At 35.9% G+C, this 24477-nt stretch overlaps 1 protein-coding gene across 1 annotated transcript in view; it reads left to right on the top strand.

Moving 5' to 3' along the window:
* RYR3 (ryanodine receptor 3) overlaps nucleotides 1–24477 on the top strand; it is a 343388-nt gene that overhangs the window by 75961 nt on the left and 242950 nt on the right. The window contains exon 3 of the mRNA XM_058162131.1: nucleotides 4115–4222. Coding sequence (XP_058018114.1) covers nucleotides 4115–4222 — 108 coding nt within the window. The remainder of the gene's footprint in view (nucleotides 1–4114; nucleotides 4223–24477) is intronic.

Here is a 24477-nt window from a genome sequence, read left to right as displayed (position 1 = left end):
GACATAAACTGTTTCAACTCCTACCCTCAAAACGACGCTATAGAGCACTGCACATCAGAACAACTAGACACAAGAACAGTTTTTTTCCGAAGGCCATCACTCTGCTAAACAAATAATTCCCTCAACACTGTCAGACTATTTACTGAATCTGCACTACTATTAATCGTTTCATAGTTCCCATCGCCAATCTCTTTCCACTTATGACTGTATGACTATAACTTGTTGCTGGCAATCCTTATGATTTATATTGATATATTGATCATCAATTGTGTTGTAAATGTTGTACCTTGATGAACGTATCTTTTCTTTTATGTACACTGAGAGCATATGCACCAAGACAAATTCCTTGTGTGTCCAATCACACTTGGCCAATAAAAAATTCTATTCTATTCTATTCTATTCTATTAACTTTTAGGCTTTTTGTTGCTACCCAACATAACAGAAATAAAACAAAAATTAAGAAATAATTCAATTTTTATTGTTTTAGAAATATTCATCTTTTAGGATTTCTGTATTTTAATGCTGTAAGTTGCCCCAAGTTGTTTGGATACAAGATGTGTGGCAAATAAATTTAATAAACAAACAAACAAACAAACAAACAGAATACATCTTTCACATTCTGAATTTTAACTAGCATTCCTGATTTCCTTTGTGCCTTTTTTCTATTCATGAACAAAACAGGAAAATAATAGTGCTATTTTATTTTGCATTGACTAGAACCTAGCTTGAATATTGTATTCACTTCTAGACACCACATTTCATGAACAAACAGAACATGTTTAGGGAAGATAATGAGGATTATCAGTGAACTAGAATCTTGAGTCTACACAAGACTAAAGGCAATATGTAGTTATTTTTCCTGGTTTCATAGTACAGGACTGGTAGGATTTAAGTTAGATAATTAAACTTCAACAGATTATTAAAATACATTTCCTGGCATTAAAAGCAGTTTGATAGTGGAGCCAATTATGCAGAATAGTGACAGGTTTTTCTCTGGATGTGCTCAAGTGGAAACTGTCCAGCTGGATTAAAGTGTGATGTGTAATCTTCATGAATGAATAAACCAATGTTTTTAACAACAATCAATGCACGATACATTTTGTTCTTTAATTCAAAATCACATTATGGTATCTAAACCTTTTTTCCTCTTCCAATAACAAATGTAAGAATATTAACTCAAAATGGGAGAATCCTAGAACAACCTTGTCATAAATGTCAGTGCTGCCTGAATATTTATCTAACAATGTGAAATAGTTTGAAATAATTGCCTCCATAAACAGATAAATAGAGAAAAATTCCTTGGAATAAGTCTTTAGAATAATCCAGACAACAAAGAATCCACTCCCACTCCCAATCTTAGCGCATGTAGGACCTGTACTAATTTTGTACTATATCTATAAATTTGGCAAACAACACTGAAAGTTGTCAATACTACATACAATTTTAGCATATATTATCAATTTTATGTTCCACTGCAGCCATTTGTAAGTCCAAAATGTCCTTCAATTGTTTAATAAAACAGATCAGTGACTCCAAAATTGAATTAATAAGATAGTAGAGTTCTTGATGAGTTCCATAAAGCATCTGGATGTGTGAAGAAATAATTCCATTTATAGTAACCCTGGGAGATAGATTAAAGTACACATTTTAATCCAATTAAAGAAAAAAGAATCATATCTTATGCAAGACATGCTCTAGAAATTCAGCCTGCACCATATCAATATATCTTCATCCCCAGTGAGATAAACACTATTAAATCTAATTTATCTGATAGAGTAGTTAAAATCCAGTTAACAGTCTAATAGCTTACTTGTGACACATTTTTATAAATTGAAATTGCATAAGATGAATTGTCAAAGATATCATAGTTTCGGGTCTTTATGCCAGAGTCACAGTCTACATTTTAGCATCTGTATTTAACAAAGAAATTGGGTAATAATTTGCATAGGGAAATCTTTCCAGAAAATCACAATTATAAAATGTTCATTAAAAAGAGGCAAAACGTTATTCAAAAAGACATCATTATATATTTCCAAGAGCCTGGGAGTGAAAATAATAGATACCTTATCTAAATATATGGGAAAAACATAAGTGTGAGATGCTTTACTCTAGAGCAGGAGTCTCCAACCTTGGTCCCTTTAAGACTTGTGGACTTCAACTCCCAGAGTCCTTCAGCCAGCAAAGGAACTCTGGGAGTTGAAGTCCACAAGTCTTAAAGGGACCAAGGTTGGAGACCCCTGCTCTAGAAGTTCTTCAGGATTCATGACTTCTGCTTGAAGACCAGGTGGCAGTCATGCTTAGGAGGTCCCATTGTATTGGGTGCAAGCTGTAGCAATTCCTACATTAGGAAACCCCATGTTCATTCACTCATGCCCTGGACACCTCCATATGCTGTAATGAGCTCTACATGGGGTTGCATTTGAAGAACATCAACAAGCTTCAACTGTGCAAAATATTATGGCGCATGCAGTTATGTCTGTATTTAGCTCAGAACCAGTTACATTTCTGCTCCATGAGCTGCATTGTCTCCCAGTTTGCTTCCAAGTTCATTTCAAGGTGTGGACCTCTAAAATCCTACATGGCATTTGAGGGACCACTCTCCCCAATCACATCAACTTTTATTACTGATCTTTTGCATAATCTAATTACATTTGAAATGCTTCTTATTGCTATTTCTACATTGTTTGGGATGAGACATAACCTGCAAATAAAAAGTATAATGGATTGGCAGAAAGAGCATGAAGGAATGTCATCTGCATCCCTTTTCATGTAAATTTGTCACATACAATCAATCTTAACTATTATGTAGAAGGCTGATATAGGACATTCCTATACAGAATGTTTATATAAAAAAGAAAAACTGTGATAATAAATATTATAATTAATATACCGTATATACTCGAGTATAAGCCGAGTTTTTCAGCACGTTTTTTGTGCTGAAAAACATCCCCTCGGCTTATACTCGGGTCTATACGGCTTATACTCGAGTTTTTTTTTTTTAAGCCCCTCGGCTTATACTCGAGTATATACGGCTTATACTCGAGTTTTTTTTTTCTTTTTTTCACATTTTACCGGCGCAAACTTGGCGGGCTTTTGCATTAGCGTGGGGAAGCCCTGCCGGTGCAGTGAGAGGGCGGGGCGGGGGAGCCGCCAGCCTTCTCAGCTGAGGGAGGGAGGGTTTCCCCAACCGGTAGGTGCCTCATTTCCCACCCTCGGCTTATACTCGAGTCCCCAGTTTACCCCAGTTTTTGGGGTAAAATTGGGGACCTCGGCTTATACTCGGATTGGCTTATATTCGAGTATATATGGTAATTACAACTTGCCAACAAAAAGTCCAGCAAAATATTACTAAGGCTACTCACGTTAACACTGGAGATTAAAATCTTAGTTATTAGTTAGTTATTCTTAAAGGATCTTTTCAGAGAAATTCCCAAAATAACTTAAATCCTTTTTTTCCCCCTTTTAATGACCCTCTAATCCCTTGCACTGGGGTAGAGTCGGGGTAACTTAAATCATATACCTTGGCAATTCTAAATGTATCTCCCTTATTAGGTTTCATAGTTATAAATAGTTTTTCCAAATCACTGTTTTTATTACCGGTCTTTTGCCTAATCTAATTACATTTGAAATGCTTCTTGTTGCTATTTTTATATTGTTTGGGATGGGACGTAACCTGAATATATATATATATATATATATATATATATATATATATATATATATATATATATATATATATATATATATATATATATATATATATATATATATATATATATTGCTTTTGCAATTGATTTATACACCTGTTGTCTACCTGTATTTTATATGCAATGTTTTTGCAAGGTCTTTGTTCAAAGCATAGAACACAGTGCACTTAGGATGGATTGGGAATAAAAACACACTTAACCCAGCACATACGAAGTGTGTCATATTGAGAAAGACAGCTTGGATATGTAAGGTCAGTTCATTATTTATTTTATGGTGCACAAAATGAATGTGCATCATGGATGTATCTGATCTGATTTAAAAGCCTTACACTGACCTTGTCAGTGAGTAAACCTTCTGTAGCAAAAACAAAAAAAGCTGTGATCTTTGTTGATATTTTTTTTTTCAGTATGTCCCTCCTGATCTTTGCATCTGTAATTTTGTACTGGAACAGTCTTTATCTGTCAGAGCCCTCCAGGAAATGCTTGCCCACACAAGAGACACTTCCAGGGAAGGGGTAAGTACAATTATTTTCCTTTGGCATTGCGAGATTTCAGTCTTACAAAAGCAAACTTTTTACTTTCCTCTGTGGACCCAGAAGCCTTTCAAAATAAAACTATTAACAAGTTTTATAATATTTTCAATATTTTCCTTTGTTTGGAAATCTTCCAATCTCTCAAGTTTTCTAAATTTCAACCTGGCTTAAATTTCAGTTCAAGTGCTGAAACTACAAGTGCTGAAACTATATTTTGCAGCTACAAAATATACAGCACAATAAAAACTATACTCATTTCTTCAGCTCTCAGTCATTACCAGAATGCAAGTGGCTGTTACAAGATGAAGCATATTCTTGGAGATACAGCTATCCTTTGACAATCCAAGATGTTTAGAAATCTAGTTGTGTTGAATGTAGGTCATTTGCAGAGTAGCATTACTTTTCTGTCAAAATCAATGGAGCAGAATAAGTTGGTTCATTTATTTTTGTGATACTTTGCACTCAAATAAGAAGAGGTTTTGAATTATATTTTGTATCATTCTCCACTCTGCTTTAAAATATAATTGCATAAGTGCAACTAAATATTTGAAGATATGACTCAAGTCAATATATTTATATATTTGTATCCTGTCTTTATTATTTTTACAAATAACTCAAGGTAACAAACATATCCATCATACTTTCCTCTTTCTATTTTCCCCACAACAACAGCAACAACAACCTGGTGAGGTGGGATGGGCTGAGAGAGAGTGACTAGCCCAAAGTCACCCAAATGGCTTAAATGGCTAAGCTGGGACTTGAACTCATGATCTCTTACTCTTTAGTTTGGTGTCTTAACTACTAGACCAAACTTGTTCTCTAAAATACATGAATTTACCGTATTTTTCAGAGTATAAGATGCACTCCTCCCCCAAAGTGGGGGGAAATGCCTGTGCATCTTATACAGCAAATATTGCCAATGCCTGCCTTCCCACCAGCTACTGGGATTACTGCCGCCCATTGCCGCTGTCACCAATGGATCCCCACTGCCTGGAATAGGCTGAAAATGGGATGCACAGAGGCTGAAAATGGGATGTGCGGAGGCCAAAAATAGGGCGTGTGGAGGCAGTGATAGGTGGCAGTGGTGATGGCCGGCGACGGCGCCAATGGGTGGTGGCAATCTCCACAGCCTGGAACAGCTTATGGGAGGCATTCCGGGAGGCCAATTCAACCGCCTCAGCTGCTTGTGCTAAATCAGGCTGAAGCTGACCACGCTGTTCACTGTTTGCTGCAAACAGGAATATTGCTGGGAGGCAGAGGCAGATTTTTTTTTTCTTGTCCCCCACCCCACCCTGGAAAGCTAGGTGCGTTTTCTATTTTGAAGCATCTTATAGTCTGAAAAATATGGTAATGGAAGCTAAAGTCTTCATATATGCAAGTAATTACATGGGTGCTGAACATTGCAATAGGAATTTCATGTACTTACTTAAATAATTGGTACCTTTCAATGACTGTGAGTTTCAGATAGAAGAATCCTCTGATCGTGATCAGATTACCCATGCAGGAACTCCTTGAACATGAAATTAGCCAGTGTAAAAGCAGAATAAGATTTCTATATGAAGAGAGACTATTAATTCTGAACTTAAGAGTACTCAACTGTATATGAATTCCACCCAGGGTGAATGGCTTGAAAGAAAAGCCAGTTTTTAATTTCTTCCTGAGAAATTCAGCACCAATTAAAAACATCTCAACAGAAACAGAACTATGACTAAGCTGCTCTGCTTACTTTTAGACTATTATACAAACAAAATAAAGAAAAACCAATGTATTTCCCACTGAGATTGTTAACCCTTGGATCACGGTAATATTGTTCAGTCTTGTTGCTGCTCTATGCTTTATTGAAACCTGGTTACATGATGATATTGATGACAACAACATGCAAATTCCAGGGTTTCAGATACATAAAAGAGACAGAATTGCAGAATCATCAGGTAAAAAAAAAGGGAGGAGGCTTATGCTTATATATCAACAACAGGTAGTCTCGGGATATAACTATAATATATAAATTCTGTGATGAAAACTTAAGAGTCTTTACTTATCAACTATAAACCATTTTACTGTCCACATGAGTTCTCATTTCTACTAATTGCTGTTTATATCCCTCCACAAGCCTGTGTAAACAAGGCATTACGAACTCTAGCTGATCAGATTATGGAGGCTGAAGCCAAATACCCCGATTAACTGGCCATTATTTTGGGAGATCTAAACAAAACAAACTTAAAGAAAGAGCTATCAAAATACTTTCACCATGTCAATTGGCCCACCAGAGGCAATAATACTTTAGACCATTGCTACACAACACTAAAAGATGCTTATTAGTCTTTACCACGAGCAGCTGTGGGACACTCTGATCATTGCAGAATTCACTTTGTACCTGCTTACAGGCAAACACTTAAAACCACAAAACCAACAATTAAATCAGTGAGGATCTGAACTGAGGAGGCAAAGTTAAAGCTACAGGCCTACCTTGACTGCACTGATTGGAATGTTTTCAAAAGTACCTCTGCAGACTTAGATGAACTCACAGATACTGTAACATCATATGTCAACTTCTGTGAAGACCTATGTGTACCAACCAGGAACTTGCAAATATACAGTAACAACAAACCTTGGTTCACAGCTAAACTTAAGCAGCTACATCATTCCAAAGAGGAAGCTTACAGAAAAGGTGATAAAATGCTGCACAATCAGACCATAAATGTATTAACAAGGAGATCAGAGCAGCAAAAAGAAGCTACTCTGAAAAGCTAAAGAATTAGTTCTCAACAAATGAACCAACAAACATGTGGAAAACTCTTAAAAATATCACTGGTTAAGCAAACCTCCTTCCCAGGCTGAAGGAAATCAACAACTGGCAGATGACGTGAATGTGTTTTACTGCAGGTTTGAAAAGAAATTACACCCACCTATCTCCATAACCTCCATCTCAGACATACCAACAACAGCCAAGCCTCCTACAACTGAACTCATCCCATTGGGCTCATAATCCCTAGTGATCACAGAAAAGGAAGTGCAAGACATATTTCACAGATAAAAGCCAGAAATAGCCCCAGGCACAGACAGGATAACTCCTTCTTACTTAAAAGTCTGTGCTGATCAATTGGCCCGCATCTTCACCCGCATCTTCAATAAATCACTAGAGATGTACTTCAAACACTCTACTATCATCCCCGTGCTGAAGAAGCCCACCTTCAAGGAACTGAACGACTACAGACCAGTTGCTCTAACATCTGTAGTTATGAAAACCTTTGAAAGGCTAGTGCTGTCCCACTTGAAAACCATCACAGATCTGCTGTTAGGCCCCCTGCAATTTCCATACCGAGGAAATAGATCAACAGATGATGCTGTTAATATGGCTCTGCACTACATCCTACAACATATTGAATCTCCAAAGACCTACGCAAGGATCCTCTTTGTAGACTTTAGTCAGCATTCAACACCATCATTCCAGACATACTTCTAACTAAGCTAACCAGCTAGCGGTACCTAAACACACTTGTAAGTGGATCATAAGCTTCCTAACAGACAGGAAGCAGCAGGTAAAGTTAAGCAGAATCACATCAGATACCTGTACAATTAGCACAGGGGCCCCACAAGACTGTATGCTCTCTCCACTTCTCTCTATATACCAATGACTGCATCTCAAACAATCTATCTGTTAAACTACTGAAGTTCGCAGATGACACAACAGTGATTGGTCTCATTCGAGACAATGATGAGTCAGCATACAGATGGGAAGTTGAACAACTAGCTAATGGTGCGACCAGAACAATCTGGAACTGAGCACACTAAAAACCGTAGAAATGGTGGTGGACTTTAGGAGAAACCCTCCCATACTACCACCTCTTACAATACTAGACAACACAGTATCAAAAGTAGAGACCTTCAAATTTCTAGGTTCTACCAGTGGTGGGATTCAAGTAATTTAACAATCGGTTCTCTGCCCTAATGATTTCTTCCAACAACCAGTTTGCCAAACTGCTCAGAAAGTTAACAACCGGTTCTCCCGAAGTGGTGCGAACTGGCTGAATCCCACCACAGGGTTCTACCATATCTCAAGATCTAAAATGGACATCTAACATCAAAAATGTCATCAAAGAATGTTCTTTATGTGCCAACTCAGAAAGCTCAAACTGCCCAAGGAGCTGCTGATCCAGTTCTACAGAGGAACTATTGAATCTGTCATCTGCACCTCTATAACTGTCTGGTTTGGTTCCACAACCCAACAAGACAGACACAGACTTCAGAGGATAATTAGAACTGCAGAAAAAACAATTACTACCAACCTGGCTTCCATTTGTATACTGCAAAAGTCAAAAAGCTGTGAAAATATTTACAGACCCCTTGCATCCTAGACATAAACTGTTTCAACTCCTACCCTCAAAATGACGCTATAGAGCACTGCACACCAGAACAACTAGACACAAGAACAATTTTTCCTGAACGCCATCACTCTGTTAAACAAATAATTCCCTCAACACTGTCAAACTAGTTATTAAGTCTGCATTACTATTAATCTTCTCATTGTTCCTATCACCCATCTTATGACTGTAGGACTGTAACTTTGGTGCTGGTATCCTTAATATTGACTGTTTCCTAATATGATTTTATTGCTTATTTGTTCCCTATGATTATCATTAAGTGTTGTAGCTTATGATTTTTGACAAATGTATCTTTTCTTTTATGTACAGTGAGAGAATATGCACCAAGACAAATTATTTGTATGTCCAATCACACTTGGCCAATAAAGAATTCTATTCTGTTCTGTTCTGTTCTATTGAGACTTCAGATTTAATAATTAAGTGGTGAATCTCTCTTTTCCCTGTAGAAGGGATGATGTGGAAAAAGAAGTTACGTTGGATCACTAGTTGATCATATTTCCAATATTACTTTAAGAGTAAACCTTTCATAGCCTTTGACTTCTAATTCATAATTTGAAGCCCAGAATAGGTTAAAGCGTCTTCCAGGTATTGTTTCTCTTTGCAGAATCTACATATAACATTGCTTACATGTATCCTATCATCTTGTGAAATGAATCATGTTTAAATAAATACAATCTTCCCTTCTCACTCTTCAGCGGAACATGTAAACCCACCACCCAGTGGTGGATTTCAATTTTTTTTACTACCGGTTCTGTGGGTGTGGCTTGGTGGCTTGGTGGGCATGGCAGGGGAAGGATACTGTAAAATCTCCATTCCCACCCCACTCCACTCCACCCGACTGCAAAATCCCCATTTCCTCCCTATTAGCTGGGAATTGGGAAGCAGAGAATAGATGGGGGTGAGGCCAGTCAAAATTTTTACTACTGCTTCTCCGAATTACTCAAAATTTCTATACCAGTTCTCTAGAACTGGCCAGAACCTGCTGAAACCCACCTCTGAACAGGGGGCTTGCAGTTGTGGGCAATTTCCCTGGGACTTTGTATTTCTGAATGGGGCTTTGCTGTTTTTAGCTAGTAAATCCTGTTTCTGAAACAGCAGCTGCATACTCGCTTATTTGGTAAAAGGAGGTCAAATGCAGAAATTTGTAGGTCAGAACTAGGAGTTGAGAAGGCAGAAGAGATTTTATGGTAAGCAAAAAAAAAATCTGAAAATTTATAATAAATGGGAACATTTGTTTTTAACAACCTGCCTTATCGTACTGTCACTGGAATCTTATGAAACAGGAATAAACATTGAATGGACACATGCACACAAACACATGGTTAAAAGAGTAAATACTAGTAATTTGCTTTCTAATATGTGGGGGGGGGGAGGAATTTAGGAGTGGGATGAATGAACACAGTTGTCCACCTTGAAAGGATAGAAACAAACACTGAATGAGTGGAAGGGCTTTGTACTTAGTTATTGATCAGAAGGAGCAAGCAATGATTATCTGATAGCTCTTTTCAAGCTCAAGCTTCCAAGAGAGATAAAGAATAAATTAAAAGTATTTTGACATCAGAATATATCTGGAAATAGTGAAACTGTCCAGATTAATCCCACATAAAATCTCACATAAAATGGAATTTAGAATGGGTGAAAGGTTGGTTGTTTCCAAGAGTCTAGGGAAAAACTCATGTGAGGGCCTCTGGTGACTCAACAGACTAAGACAGTCTGTTATTAACACAGCTGCTTGCAATTACTGCAAGTTCAAGTCCCACCAGGCCCAAGGTTGACTCAGCCTTCCATCCTTTATAAGGTAGGTAAAATGAAGATCCAGATTGTTGGGGGCAATAAGTTGACTTTGTATATAATATACAAATGAATGAAGACTATTGCTTAACATAGTGTAAGCCGCCCTGAGTCTTCGGAGAAGGGCGGGATATAAATGCAAATTAAAAAAAAATTAAAAAAAAAATTAATAGGCAAGTGTTAGACAAAGGATTAATGGATGTGCCCTCTCCTATTGTAATTATGTAGTGAGAGGAGGAACTGCAATATCTATTACAGAATCTTTAATACTCAGGCAGCTGTTGTGAGGACAACAACTGCAGATATTCAAATAATCAGGGGTGCAAAACAGATTACAAATTAAATTTCATTTCTAATTGTGGGAAAGATCTGTGAAAGACAGGAACTAAAGTTGAGGAAAGACTTTACAGTCTTATCCCATATGAATCTACTTTGATATAAGCTATGCTGAATTTAATGGAATTTATTCCGAGGATAGTACATAGAGGACTACCCCTGAATCTAATTTCCAGCAGCTAGTGAGATTATTTTTCTAACTCTTATAGAAACAGAGAGAGCTTCTCGTTTATTTTAATTTTCAGATATCTTTTCATTAGTGAAAGGATAACACATTGTACTATTTTTTACCTTCAGTAAGTAGAATAATGGAAGTGTGAACTGAGCACAGTATCACTTTCAGCAGAAAAATAGGACCAGATAGTCTGTTACCTGTAGTGCTTGTATTCATCTTCCTCTCACAGCTGAATCTTAAGAGTGATGTTGCTGTTAGAACTTACGTTGCAACCAGCGTATTGAAATTGTTTTTATATGTGTTATGTTATTACATATTGATTATTTTTAAATAGCCTACAATGTGTAGAAAGAAGGAATAAATGCTCTGAAAATCAATAAAATGTTGAGAAGACTGGGACAATCCACCTCCAACAGGAACTGCCAACTCCTGAACTGGGATGATAAACCATGCAGGGAAAGCTGGCAACTAATCATCTTTTTGGCGGGTGTAAGTGAAAGGCTGTTGTATGTAGCAAGCCATGCAGTTGTTGCTTTGCCCAAAGAGCTTTGAACTTGATCCAATGCCTGAAGGAGCAATAAGCATTCTTATGAATATCTCACTTACTACAATAAATATTAAGTCCTCATTAGCAAGCTGGCCTTGTAACATCAGTTGTTAAATAAGAGATTAACAAAAATATTTGATTAATGATTGCTTTTTCACTGTTAGTAGGGGGGTGGGATACTTAAGAGCTCTTGGTGTACTGGAATGAAACAAGAAGCATGCCAGCTAAATTAAATATCCCAATGGATTTTCTTGGTGAAAGCACAACCAGCAACTTATATGCTGACCATTTTCTTTGGTCTCCCAAATGTGATTATATAAAGTTACTGCAGTACTTTGGCAAGAATTTCTCTGCAGCTCAATTTTATGTTTAGCTTGCTCATGCTAGTTTATTTCTTAGAAACATGACCACACAAAGAGAATTCACATTTCATCTCTTAGACAAAATCTCATTTTACACCTTTACTTACACTTTACACAGTTTGTTTTCATGATTTATCTATTTTGCTAAAGCAATAGGTTCTGCTGGAGTGTTATTTTATGGATGGTGTCCACCATCAAAGTTTTATTTCAGTTCAAAATTAACAAAATGTTCAGTTCAGTTGATTTTCTTCCAGAAAACTGAGTTTGTATTTCACTATTGCTTGTGGTAATACAGTACTTTCCTAAATAGTTTTTAAAATGTATTTATTTATCTTGATTTAAAGAATGCCCAACTGGACACTTTACATAATTAAAAAGACAGAACAAGAAAAGAGAAATAGACGTTATGCATTCAGAAGGATCAAATAACAATAAAACAAAATCACATCACAACTAATCTTTCAGAGGCTCACCTACCATCCCATCCCAATGCTTGAGAAATAGCCAGATTGTTAATTTTTAATTTATTAAATGTATACGCTGCAATTTACATGTTGCCCATCTCACCATCCAACCAACTCTTTGAATTTTCCATGCCTTCTTATGAAACATCATCAAGGCGGGAATGGATTGGGGGGAAGAAGGGGGGAATTATTCCAGAGGGCAGGAGTTACACCAACAGAGAAGGAATCTCCATTGTTTAACAGAGGAGACTTGAAGCACACCTACTTTGCTGAATCCTACCAATATAATAATATATGTGTTAGACTAAATTTTCATTTATCATTTTGTTTTCACTTTTGCTAGCCTAGAGATGTCTTTGAATGGGTATGTTAATCATTTGTTTTCATATCATCTTCAGCCACTGCATGAAATTCATTCCATTTATTCTTGTCCTAAATACCTCCACTGTGTCAATGTTCTTAATACTGATTGTTTTCTCATGTTTTTTTCTTATTACAGGCTTTCTTATTATAAAACTTTCAAAACTAATGACTAACCATAGAATGCTGATCTTTGCTGAACTTTTATTTTTTAACTTAACTGTTATTTAAAGCTACACTTATTAGTTCTATAAGATCCACTGACCATTTTAAAGCTAATCCTCTATTCCTAAGCATGTTTATGAAAAAGTAAAGCCTACTTATTTCCATGGGATTTATTCCTCTTTAAATATGTATAAAAAGGGTTTGGCTTGAAAATCTGCCATTAGTTTTCTGGAAAAATGCATTTTCTTCTATGGTGGTACAAGTGAACTTGCAGTTAAATTTTGCAGTATGTTCTGTATGTATGTCATACAATTAGGAATACTTCTGTTTAGCATTTCTTCCAACTAACTATGCCCATCTCTAAAGAGCTCAGACAGGGCTCTCTGCTCCAACTCCCAATTTTCCATTTTTATTTTTCTAGTGATACGGCATTTCAAAGCTATTGAGCATAAACATTTTCTTTTCCTTATATTACCATTATAGGGACCATCGTGCTCATCACCATCACAACCTTGTCAATCATGCAATTCTTTTAAGCTTAGCAATACTTCCCCCCGCCCCCCGCCTGTACTAATACCAATTACTTGTATCCATTATTAGAGGAAGTAATATTCATTCTCATTAACTGAATTCTCTTATCTGCCTACTTCTGTTTTCCTCTGTTGCATTTTAATCTGTCTCGAGATGAAGGTGAATGGTTCCAGTACTATCAGTACTAGGTACCAGGTTATGGTTCTCTCCAAAATGTACAAAATAAAAATAGAGAATCATAAGGTTGAAGGGGACTTTGGAAGTCTTCTAGTCCATCCCTTAGTACAGACCCTCACATCACTCTTTTAAGCAATGGCTTTCCAAACTTTGCTTGAAAACCTCCAGTGGTGGAGTTCTCATGCCTCCATAAAGCAAGCTATTCTACTAGATTATAATGTTTATTGTTGTTATTTGCAAAGTTGTGTCTGACCCATCTGACCCCATGGACAACGTTCCTCCAGGCCTTCCTGTCCTCTACCATTCTCTGGAGTCCATTTAAGCTCACACCTACTGCTTCAGTGACTCCATCCAGCCACCTCGTTCTCTGTCGTCCCCTTCTTCTTTTGCTTTCTTTTGTTTATGGCAACCTATTTTCTTTTGTAACAAAAGACTAAAGAGAGCTGGAAGACTATGATAGCAGAATGTGAACTCTTTTAAATTGTTAATTTTGAATAACAAGTTTTGTCCAGGACCTGGTCTTTCTTTAGAAGAATACATTTCTGTCATTAAATTGGAATTTGTAGCTGGAGAATTAAATGTGTGTTTTTCTATATGACATCATTCAGAATTTATTCTGCACAAGGAAAGATGGACTGCTGCTGGAAGGGACAAGGTAAAAGGATAATCAGGTGCACTGATTACAGAGAAAATGGGAAGAAGCCTTTTTCTGAACCAAGCACTGTTGCTAAAGAATTGCTAAATTTTGTAAGATTATTTTTCAAAGAAGATTTTGTGTACAAACCACAATATGTCTACTTCTTTTCTGCCATGTTTTCATGATGATGCCCCCATCAAATCTCCAGTCCTTAGTTAAAGTAGTTTATAATCACTCTTAGATGTTCTAGCTGGGAGGTAGGATCTTCTCCTCTCATCTTTTTTGTTGAGTATGGACATTGCTTGTCCTGCTTCATTGACCAATTGCTTCTGTATATACTGTCAGGAAATAGGATTTGCCCATCTTCTAGTAGCCACTCTGGTCTGCTGTGGTCCTTTTGTCTTTAATCACTCCCTGGCAAAATCATTTTGGTTTGGGTTGTAGGAGAAATTGTACACCTGCCTTTTACAGAAGTACCTGCCTGAATAATGCTTGACCTTCTATAGAGCTAACTAATCCTTTTGTGTTATTCTTATAGATGTGAATTTAGCCATTTTTGAGAGATTGTTATTAAGCACAGGTTTAGTGTTCTTTTTCTTACAGAAAAAAATCCTTATTCTTGTGCAGCATAGAAAGTTAATTTAAAGCAAGAATCAGAGCTAATTTCTTCAAGAAGGGGTTATCAATAGAAAAGGGATTCACATCCCTCTATAATTTTCTTTCACAGATGTCCCCAATTCACCATTTTACTTAATGGTCATCTATACTTTCATTGTGACTTACTATCATTAGCAAATGCAGACACACTGACACATCAGCTGGTTAACAACCTCTGGCAACAATGGTATCCATGCATTTGCAGAAGTCATTAGGGTTGGTTGACTCAATTTGCAGAGAAAAATAGTCTTCTAGAGTGAATCATTAAAATTGATTTTTTTAATTTTTATTTGTCACAACAGTATATATAAGCATAAGCATGAAAATAACTATATAATATATAAGTATATATATATATATATGAGCATAAGTATGTAATAACTATATTAATTGGATATAATGAAAGGAAACAATAGGACAGGAACGGTAGGCACGTTTGTGCTCTTATGCACGCCCCTTATAGACCTCTTAGGAATTGTTTCATTCCACCCAAAATTGTTTCATTCAAAAATATTTCAGATCAGCAATCTGATCACTATATAAAATAATCCAGTTGTGCAAGTATTAAAACAGGTTTTGCATCTTGGAAAGATGTTATAATTAACATATTTTAATTACTTATGATAAAATGTTTTTAAAAACCTCTATACAGAAATAGCTTTTGCATCTGTGAGTCAGAACTTGTAATGGAATGTGTGGATGACCATTGGGAACAATGGGAAGAGATGCTGCCTAGGAAACAGACAAAAGAGACAGGAGCCCCCTGTGGCTTAACAACCAGAGAAAGAAATTTAAGAAGGAAATACCCTAATGGATTACACAATTAAAAATGGTGATGGGGAGTCTGTACCTTCAGACTTGCAAGATTCTGTTAATGTAGCTTTCCAATAAAGAATTAGCTCATCTTCTGTTACTTATCTGATTTACGGCAAAAGGTGACAGAGCTAGGTGCCGTAAAATATAGATCAAGCTTCTTTACTCTGAAACACTTTAGTCTGTTTCAAGCAGGCATTACTGTATTTATTGATTGCCTTTATTGTGTTTCCTATGTTGTTATTTCCTTTAAAGCAAATCTTTGTCATTATCCATCAGCTCCATATAACATACAGAGATAACCATAATGAGTTATCGCTTCCCTATAAGAAAAAAATCAGTGCCTTTGCTCCAGTTAATTGGCAGTGCCACTTAAAAGAATGCTGTCAGCACAATAATGCTCTATCACAGGTTTAATATTTTCAGCAGCTCCATGGCTGTTGAAATGCATAATTCCACCTTGACCTCACTTGAGTTTTCTCAAGTGCCATGGAAGGAACGTGCATCTCCATTTAGCATTTAGGATTGCTGAAAATGTTATGCAAAACTAATTTTTATAGCCACTCTTCTCTATTTCCTGTTAAGGCAAAATTGCCCTGACTATCACTTTGTTGCTAAGTACTTCCTCTGCCTTTTCCATTTCAGGCCTGATCAGACAATCATTTGTAATTTTTGGAGTGGACAAAGGGGGAAAGCTGTCTTAGTTGCCTAGCAATTGCAGGCTTTGTCTCTCAACCATTTGGGGTGATTCAGTCTGAGTCACAGACAGAATACCAAAGAACAGTTAATGTAGTCAATGTAAGATGTAGTTTGGAGAGATATATACTTAGTACATGCAAGGTGAATACCATAGGATGTCTCTTCCTCCCTCAAGGCCTGTATATTTTAAAATAAATACATGCAACATCCCAAAAAAGGGCCTCTGTGGCTCAGACTGGTAAGACAGTCTGTTATTAACAGCAGCTGCTTGCAATTACTTCAGGTTCAAGCTCCACCAGGCCCAAGGTTGACTCAACCTTCCATCCTTTATAAGGTAGGTAAAATGAGGACCCAGATTGTTGGGGGCAATAAGTTGACTTTGTATATAATATACAAATGGATGAAAACTATTGCTTGACATAGTGTAAACTGCCCTGAGTCTTCGGAGAAGGGCGGGATATAAATGCAAATTTTTAAAAAGTGCTTTTCCAAAGGGCAACAAACTCATTCCCCATTTAGTCAGAACTGAAGAAGCTTCCTAGATGAGAAGTGAAACGTTTCAAGAAAAAAAACACACACCAAGAAAACCAAGTTGCCTTTTGGAAAAGTACCTTTGGGACAACCATGACCTGGATGATTGAGACTCTGCAACAATTGTCAATCCCACTATTTATTTTATTTATTTATTTTTATTTATTTATTTTTGTCTCACAGTATATATAAGCATAAGCATGAAATAGTTATACAATATATAAGCATATATATGAGTATGAGTATGTAATAACTATATTAATTGGATATAACAAAGGAAAACAATAGGACAGGAACGGTAGGCACGTTTGTGCTCTTATGCACGCCCCTTACAGACCTCTTAGGAATGGGGTGAGGTCGTCAATGGTAGATAGTTTTTGGTTGAAGCTTTTGGGATTTTGGGAAGAGACCACAGAGTCAGGTAGTGCATTCCAGGCATTAATAACTCTGTAACTGAAGTCATATTTTCTGCAATCAAGATTGGAGCGGTTAACATTAAGCTTAAATCTATTGTGTGCTCGTGTATTGTTGCAATTGAAGCTGAAGTAGTCTTTGACAGGAAGGACATTGTAATAGATGATTCTATGAGTTAAACTCAGGTCATATCGAAGGCGGTGTAGTTCTAAATTTTCTAAACCCAGGATTTCAAGTCTGGTGGCATAAGGTATTTTGTTGTATTTGGAGGAGTGGAGTATTCTTCTTGTAAAATATTTCTGGACACGTTCAATTGTGTTGATGTCAGAAATGTGGTATGGGTTCCAAACAATCAAGCTGTATTCAAGAATTGGTCTAGCAAATATTTTATATGCTCTGGTTAGTAGTGTAGTGTTTTTGGAGAAGAAGCTACGTAAGATTAGGTTTCATTCATGCTATATCATAATCGTATTGCAAAATACGAAACAAAATAAGGTTGAAAACACTTCTGTGATAACAACTCTCATGTCCTTAAAATAATTAGAAGACAATTATTCATATAATAGCTTTTGGCTTTTCCTCTTTTCATGCATATAATTCCAAATATGCATTTAGTACTTCTAGCACTGGTGATGATTGAGAGACGTTTCACTTGCTATTGAAAATGTGATGCTATAAATTCATTTATATTACTTTCCTCATTTCCTGCACATAGAAATGTTCATTATATAAGAATAAAGATATAATATTCCACAGGATTAAAAAAAAATCTGTCAGCTCTAAATCCAATGATTTTTGCCTTTGAACTAAAATATAGGAAACCTATTGTTCCACAAAATAATATAGTCTATCAACAGAACAATATAACTTAGGTTGGAGCAAAGGGATCTCTAAAGCAGATGCTGAGCTTTTCTGTGGTCCATTAATCTAATACTATACACGCCTGGGGTGGATGGCTGTTGTTTCCCCTTTTCTGTCCCTAGTTATTTTTTAAATTTGCCTCCGGGAAGTTTCAGTGGGAGGAAAATAACTATCCCAGCTGCTAAACTGGCATTATTTCTTTAAAAAACAGCTTTTTGAAAGGTAGGAAGCAAAAGGTTCTCAAATCTGTACTTCAGCTGAGATGGCAATGGCGGTGATGTACAGGAAATGTAATTAATCAGTGTTTTGATAAATAAGCATTTGCATTGTAGCACTTCAATTTGACTCCCTATGTGATTGCTTTCTAATATGCGTAAAATGCTGTGCATACACTCATAATTAAGCATCCATTTCAAGAACTGTTCTTTCACCTTTTTTTGGAATTTTTTCAATCTGAAATCTCAAGGGCTTGAGATACTATTGTTTTCTTTCAAGGAAGATTAACAATTAACCTATCTTTTCCTGATATCTGATTTATTTATTTTTGTAACTTAAAGCAATATTTTCTCTTTGCAAAGACTTTTTAAACTATTCTAATAATTTTCAGCCTTACTTCCTGTAATGCTCCATTTCAAGCTCTGCTGTGGTACGGCAGGTGAACTATTACAGTGTTAAAAGAGAAATAAATTTTTGCCTTGTGCAACCTCTTCCAATAACTCAAAATATAAAGTTGAAAGATTGATTTTTTAAAAAAAAATGGTCAAAATAAATCTTTGTCCAATAAATTAGAAAGCGCAATTTGGAATATTATTTATGATTATATTGGTTATATTAATGCACTATTCCAGTAACATATCCTCAATTGCACATTACAATATCTGAAACTTTAGTTGTAAGGGTCATAAGAATGATAAAGCTGGCAATCAGCTATGGGATTAGATTTTAATCTAGGGTCAGTTCATTAATTTATCAAGCAGTTTATGCATCCGCTTCTTGGCTTTCCTGTTTTATGAAAGATGTCATTTTTCCACAGAATGAAGCTTTGGGACAATGCTCCCTAACTTTGTAATTTGTTTAATCAAAATTAACCAGAAGAATAATCATAAAAATTGAAACAGATCCCTCACATCCAGGACATAAACTGTTTCAACTCCTACCCTCAAAATGACACTATAGAGCACTGCAAACCAGAACAACTAGACACAAGAATAGTTTTTCCCCGAAGGCCATCACTCTGCTAAACAAATAATTCCCTCAACACTGTCAAACTATTTACTAAATCTGCACTACTATTAATCTTCTCATAGTTCCCATCACCAATCTCTTTCCACTTATGACTGTATGACTGTAACTTTGTTGCTGGCAATCCTTATGATTTATATTGATATATTGACTATCAATTGTGTTGTAAATGTTGTACCTTGATGAACGTATCTTTTCTTTTATGTACACTGAGAGCATATACACCAAGACAAATTCCTTGTGTGTCCAATCACACTTGGCCAATAAAAATTTTTTATTCTATTCTATTCTAACTTGACCTGGGTGTCTAGATACCTGTTTAAAACTCTTGATTCTATTTTACTACAATCACATTGGGCAAAACATGGCACTGAGCCTGAAAATGAATATTCAAAGAAACAGCCAAATTGCTATAAAGAAGCAAAAGTATCCTATTCCCTCTCCGAGCCATATCAAACATTTATCTGTAGAAATATGGACGTCAAACTTAAAGACAAAAAAGATCTTAATACTGCTATTCTTTTTCTGTTCACACCAGCAACCTTTCCTGCCACATTTCAAGCACACAATAACATGCAAGACTCATAGATCTAAATCTGTTTCTGGCTGACTCTAAACTTTGCAGTTTAGATAACATGTAGTTAATTCTATTCCTGCTTTTTTTTTTATCATTGGGTGTGAGAAGATATATTGGAGAGAGCAATAAAAGAAAATATCCTCTCCCCAAATCACACATTTTTGTTTCAGCGCCTGAGAATTGTGAAAAGAATATGTTAGTTTGATCCTAAATTGCTACAGCAATAACTTCTCTTGGCCGGTAAAGACCTAAAGAAAAATCACAAGACATCCTTATTATAGCATCTATTTTTTTCTAAGTTATGTAACATAAGTGTTTTGCATTGAAGTCAGATGAATACTGAGGAAAGCTATGGACTATTGTTTCAACCCTACATCTTATCATTCAGTTGACAACCTGGATCAGTATGACTTCCTTTGCTGCCTATTGAGTAAATGTACTCAGAGTGACAAATCATAACACCTTCCCATGACTTAATACAAAATGTAGCTGTGTGGCTCGACACTGATTACAGAATACTGTGGTTCACACCTCCACACTGAAGGTGAGTTGGGAAGAATAAATTGCCATTGTGTGGGTTGCTGATTTATTTTTTATACAATAAGTCCTTCTAAGGAAAAAAGCTCATGCCACTGAACCACAGCAATTAGTTTACCCTTAAATAGCCCACAGGATTTGTAATCTTTGCAGAGAAATATAATAAAAAAATAGAATGTTAATATTTGTGAATTTACCTAAGTTTATTAGCTTGGACCAAGGTTTCTCATTAGTCTTTTGTACAAAAGAGACTACCTATTTATTTTTTTCAATAATATGGAAGGTGTCCTGTAACCTAAGCTCCATCTTTTTATAACTAATTGTCGTGACCACTAATTAGGTGCTTCTTGTGTCATTAAATGTTACTATTAGAACACTGCCTGTAGGACTTACTTTAATGTTGAACACAGCTATTACTATCTCTTCCAGGAAAACAATATTTGATATTCATAATTATAAAAATTGAACATTCATTTGGAGAATAATAGAAAGAATTTCAGCCCTAATTATATTTGATTTTGAAGGTTTTCCCTACTAATTGCATAGAATCATTTGGTACAGTATGGTGATCTTACATATATTCTTCTCCTTGGTATTTTAGAAACTTTAGAAATATTACCTGAGGCTTGTTCTTCTGAAGCCATCTTTATATTCTAATTGTTCTTCCTCCTTCTCCTTTCTTGTTGATTTCTGGCAACTGTCTGAATTACTGTTGTCCCTGCAATTTTCTTAGCAAGATTTTCAGAAACTGTTTGCCCTTGGCCTCTTCCTAGGTTTGAGAGAAAATGATTCACCCAAGGTCACCCATTTGGTTTCATTCCTAATGTCTCTAAAACTCAATATTCCAATCTTTGACCTGATGCCTTAATTACTTAACCTTTTACAGTTATAGATCACAGTCAATGATGTTTCAGTTTATTTTTTGATGAAGGATTCTCCCTTTTAATCCTTTTCATATTCCTAGCTGTTTAATTCAAATGAACTGACCACACACATTGTGTTATAGTGATGGAGGTGATTTCAGACCCAGATTTGGACTTGAAACGATTGTAGCCACATTTAGATAAGAAAGGAACTAAAGGATATGACTGGAAAAGCTAAGAGCAAAATCTGATATTGACAGGCCAAGCAGAATGTCATGTTTTTATTTGATCTTTTTTTATTAGTTTCAGTTTCATACTACCTGACAACTGCAAAGGCTGACAAGGCACATTCCTATTCTTTCTGTGCCTGAGGGTGATATTATTCTGAAGTCTTTTGTCATATTGTTTTGGTATCTCTTTGGATGTTTTACCAAGAACACAGTTCAGAGCATGTACAAAGAAGAAAGCCATGTTGGAAGTGTAAGTCTCTGATGCTTGTGTTCTCTTGCGGACATGAGGCTAAGTCACAATTTGATTGTACATTTCTAGATCCATCATACACCTTGATATTTTGCATTTTAAGGAGTATGTAGAGATATTTTTCACTACTTTCTTGCATACTGCAGTCTTAGTGGGCTAAGTAAAAGTCCTCTGCCACCTCTATAGCATAAGGGAATAATTATACATACAGAGGCCAACTGATTTCTAAAACACTGTCAGCTTGGCATTCTGTTGTGAATTGGGTATGTATGGATTCTAATACTTTGAGATCCTGGGTTCTAGACTGTAACACGCTTCATTGGTCAGCTTGTTCTGTCCTTAAATGCTCTGCAGCTTAAAGCATATAAAATAGAAGACATGACCCTTATAAGGGATTAATTTGTCACATGTTTCAAATATTTGAGTCCTGCTAGTAGACATCAAAGGACAAAATAATTTTAATTGCTTTTTGAGTACAAAGTGAAAATGAGGGTGTAAGACCTCATCTATCTTTGGCCTAAAAGTGTTTAAAGCAACGCCCTTGAAAGTGGTATCAGTAATTGAATTTTATTGGCTCTGTAATTCCATCAGGTTTTCACAATAATATTACTCAGTAACTGGTTAAAAGCATCTGTAAAATATTGCAACATCTCAGATTCTTTTTCTTTCTCAGTCCTTTCTGGGTAAGCTTCTGGTTTCACAAAAACAGCATTCATTGACCATAACATTATTATGGTTGGTTGCATGGTCAGCCAGATAATAATAATAATATTTACTATTATTATTATATAGTAGCAAATTTCTATTAAATATTTTAAAATTTAAAAAAAATAGCAATGAAAAGATTCCACAATGGTTTCAGCAGCATGTCAGGCCATGATTGTTTATGAACACATTCTTATGAAGTCTTTTTGCATTTGTTTTTAATGCTCCTGGAAAGTTTATGAGAAAGGTAAGATATTTCTTTAGATGTTTTATGTTCTAAAGATATAGTATCAGAAAACATTCTAAACTCACAGGTAGCCAAATATATGCTACAGCTGATACAGATCTGGCAAATGCAGGGGATTCAGGAAAAGCAGAAAACAATTTCATATTGTACTTACTGTCTGTGAGTTTGGACCTGGATTTTTTTTAAATTTTATTTATTTATTTATTTCGTCAAGCATGTATTTTATGACAGATACAAGTGTAAACATAATTATAAATACATGTAAAGGATATGAATAAAAACAAACATTAGGATAGGGACGGTAGGCACACTGGTACGCTTATGCCCGCCCCTTACAGACCTCTTAAGAATGGGGTAAGGTCTACAGTAGGCAGTCTAAGGTTAAAGTTTGGGGAAGAAACCACAGAGCATGCAAAATATTTTCAATGAAAATAAACTGTGGACTTATTATCTGCTGCATTATGTAACGCAGTCACTACTTCTGCAATAATTAAGGGGATGATAGTGATCCTTATTTGTCTGTTTACTTCATATTTTGATTTTATTTCCCCTGTCATAGAAATTGAGATGATACATATAGTATTTCATGGTGGTTTCCTATAGCAGTCTTGAGTTTCAGTAATATTATTGCATCATATATCTATACTTTATACTTTGGAATAGCTCTACATATTTGTCTTTTTGGATCACTGCCCTCAATCAAAGGGGCCTCTGGTGGCTCAGCAGACTAAGTCTGTCTGTTATTAACACAGCTGCTTGCAATTACTGTAAGTTCAAGTCCCACCAGGTCCAAGGTTGACTCAGCCTTCCATCCTTTATAAGGTAGGTAAAATGAGGACCCAGATTGTTGGGGGCAATAAAGTTGACTTTGTATATAATATACAAATGGATGAAGACTACTGCTTAACATAGTGTAAGCTGCCCTGAGTCTTCGGAGAAGGGCGGGATATAAATTCAAATAAAAAAAAAAATCTGAATACTATACCATAGTGGCCTGCCAAAAGAAAAGGGGAATAGGGACAGCTGATCCATGTGTCATGACATCATCAGGCATACAATATTGTAGTTAGAGATATTGGCTAATTATTGATGCTTTATTTTTTTACCTCTTTGCCATATGAAGATTGAAGGAATATATATATATATATATTAGAAAGTAAGACCAGATCATTCCCATCTAGGAGTCAGTCAATATGTTATAAAGCATTCTTTTGATTTCTTGCAATCTTTCCTTTTGGAATGAACTCTGTTACTTCATTCGTGTGTATGTCTTTGTATGGGCATGTCATTGAGAAAAAAAAAACATAACACAACTAGAAAGGTCAGGACTTTGTCTATGTTCTACCTAGTACAATTTTACGAAGGGGGATGGGATACACACATCCAATTTCTCTGCAGATTAGCTAACGAAACTTTGATAGTTACTTCCAATATCTGTTCAAATCTTCTGCTTATTTTGTAATTATTATAACTCCATGCATATTTGACACTTGGCCTTGAGCCATATAAAGAGTTACAGAATTGGAATTGATCTAATTGGACATCCTTTCCCCCCCAAAAATGATATGTCTATTTCTATTATCATCTAAATCTAAGCCTCAACAAAGTTCTTATCAGACTTCCAAGTCGGCTGCTTTTTCTTTCTTAAATAAATCCTTACACTAAGCCTACCTTACTCAACCTT

The sequence above is a fragment of the Ahaetulla prasina genome, chromosome 1, assembly GCF_028640845.1.
Source record: "Ahaetulla prasina isolate Xishuangbanna chromosome 1, ASM2864084v1, whole genome shotgun sequence".
Taxonomy (NCBI): domain Eukaryota; kingdom Metazoa; phylum Chordata; class Lepidosauria; order Squamata; family Colubridae; genus Ahaetulla; species Ahaetulla prasina.
This window is presented reverse-complemented; position numbering and strand designations above follow the sequence as displayed.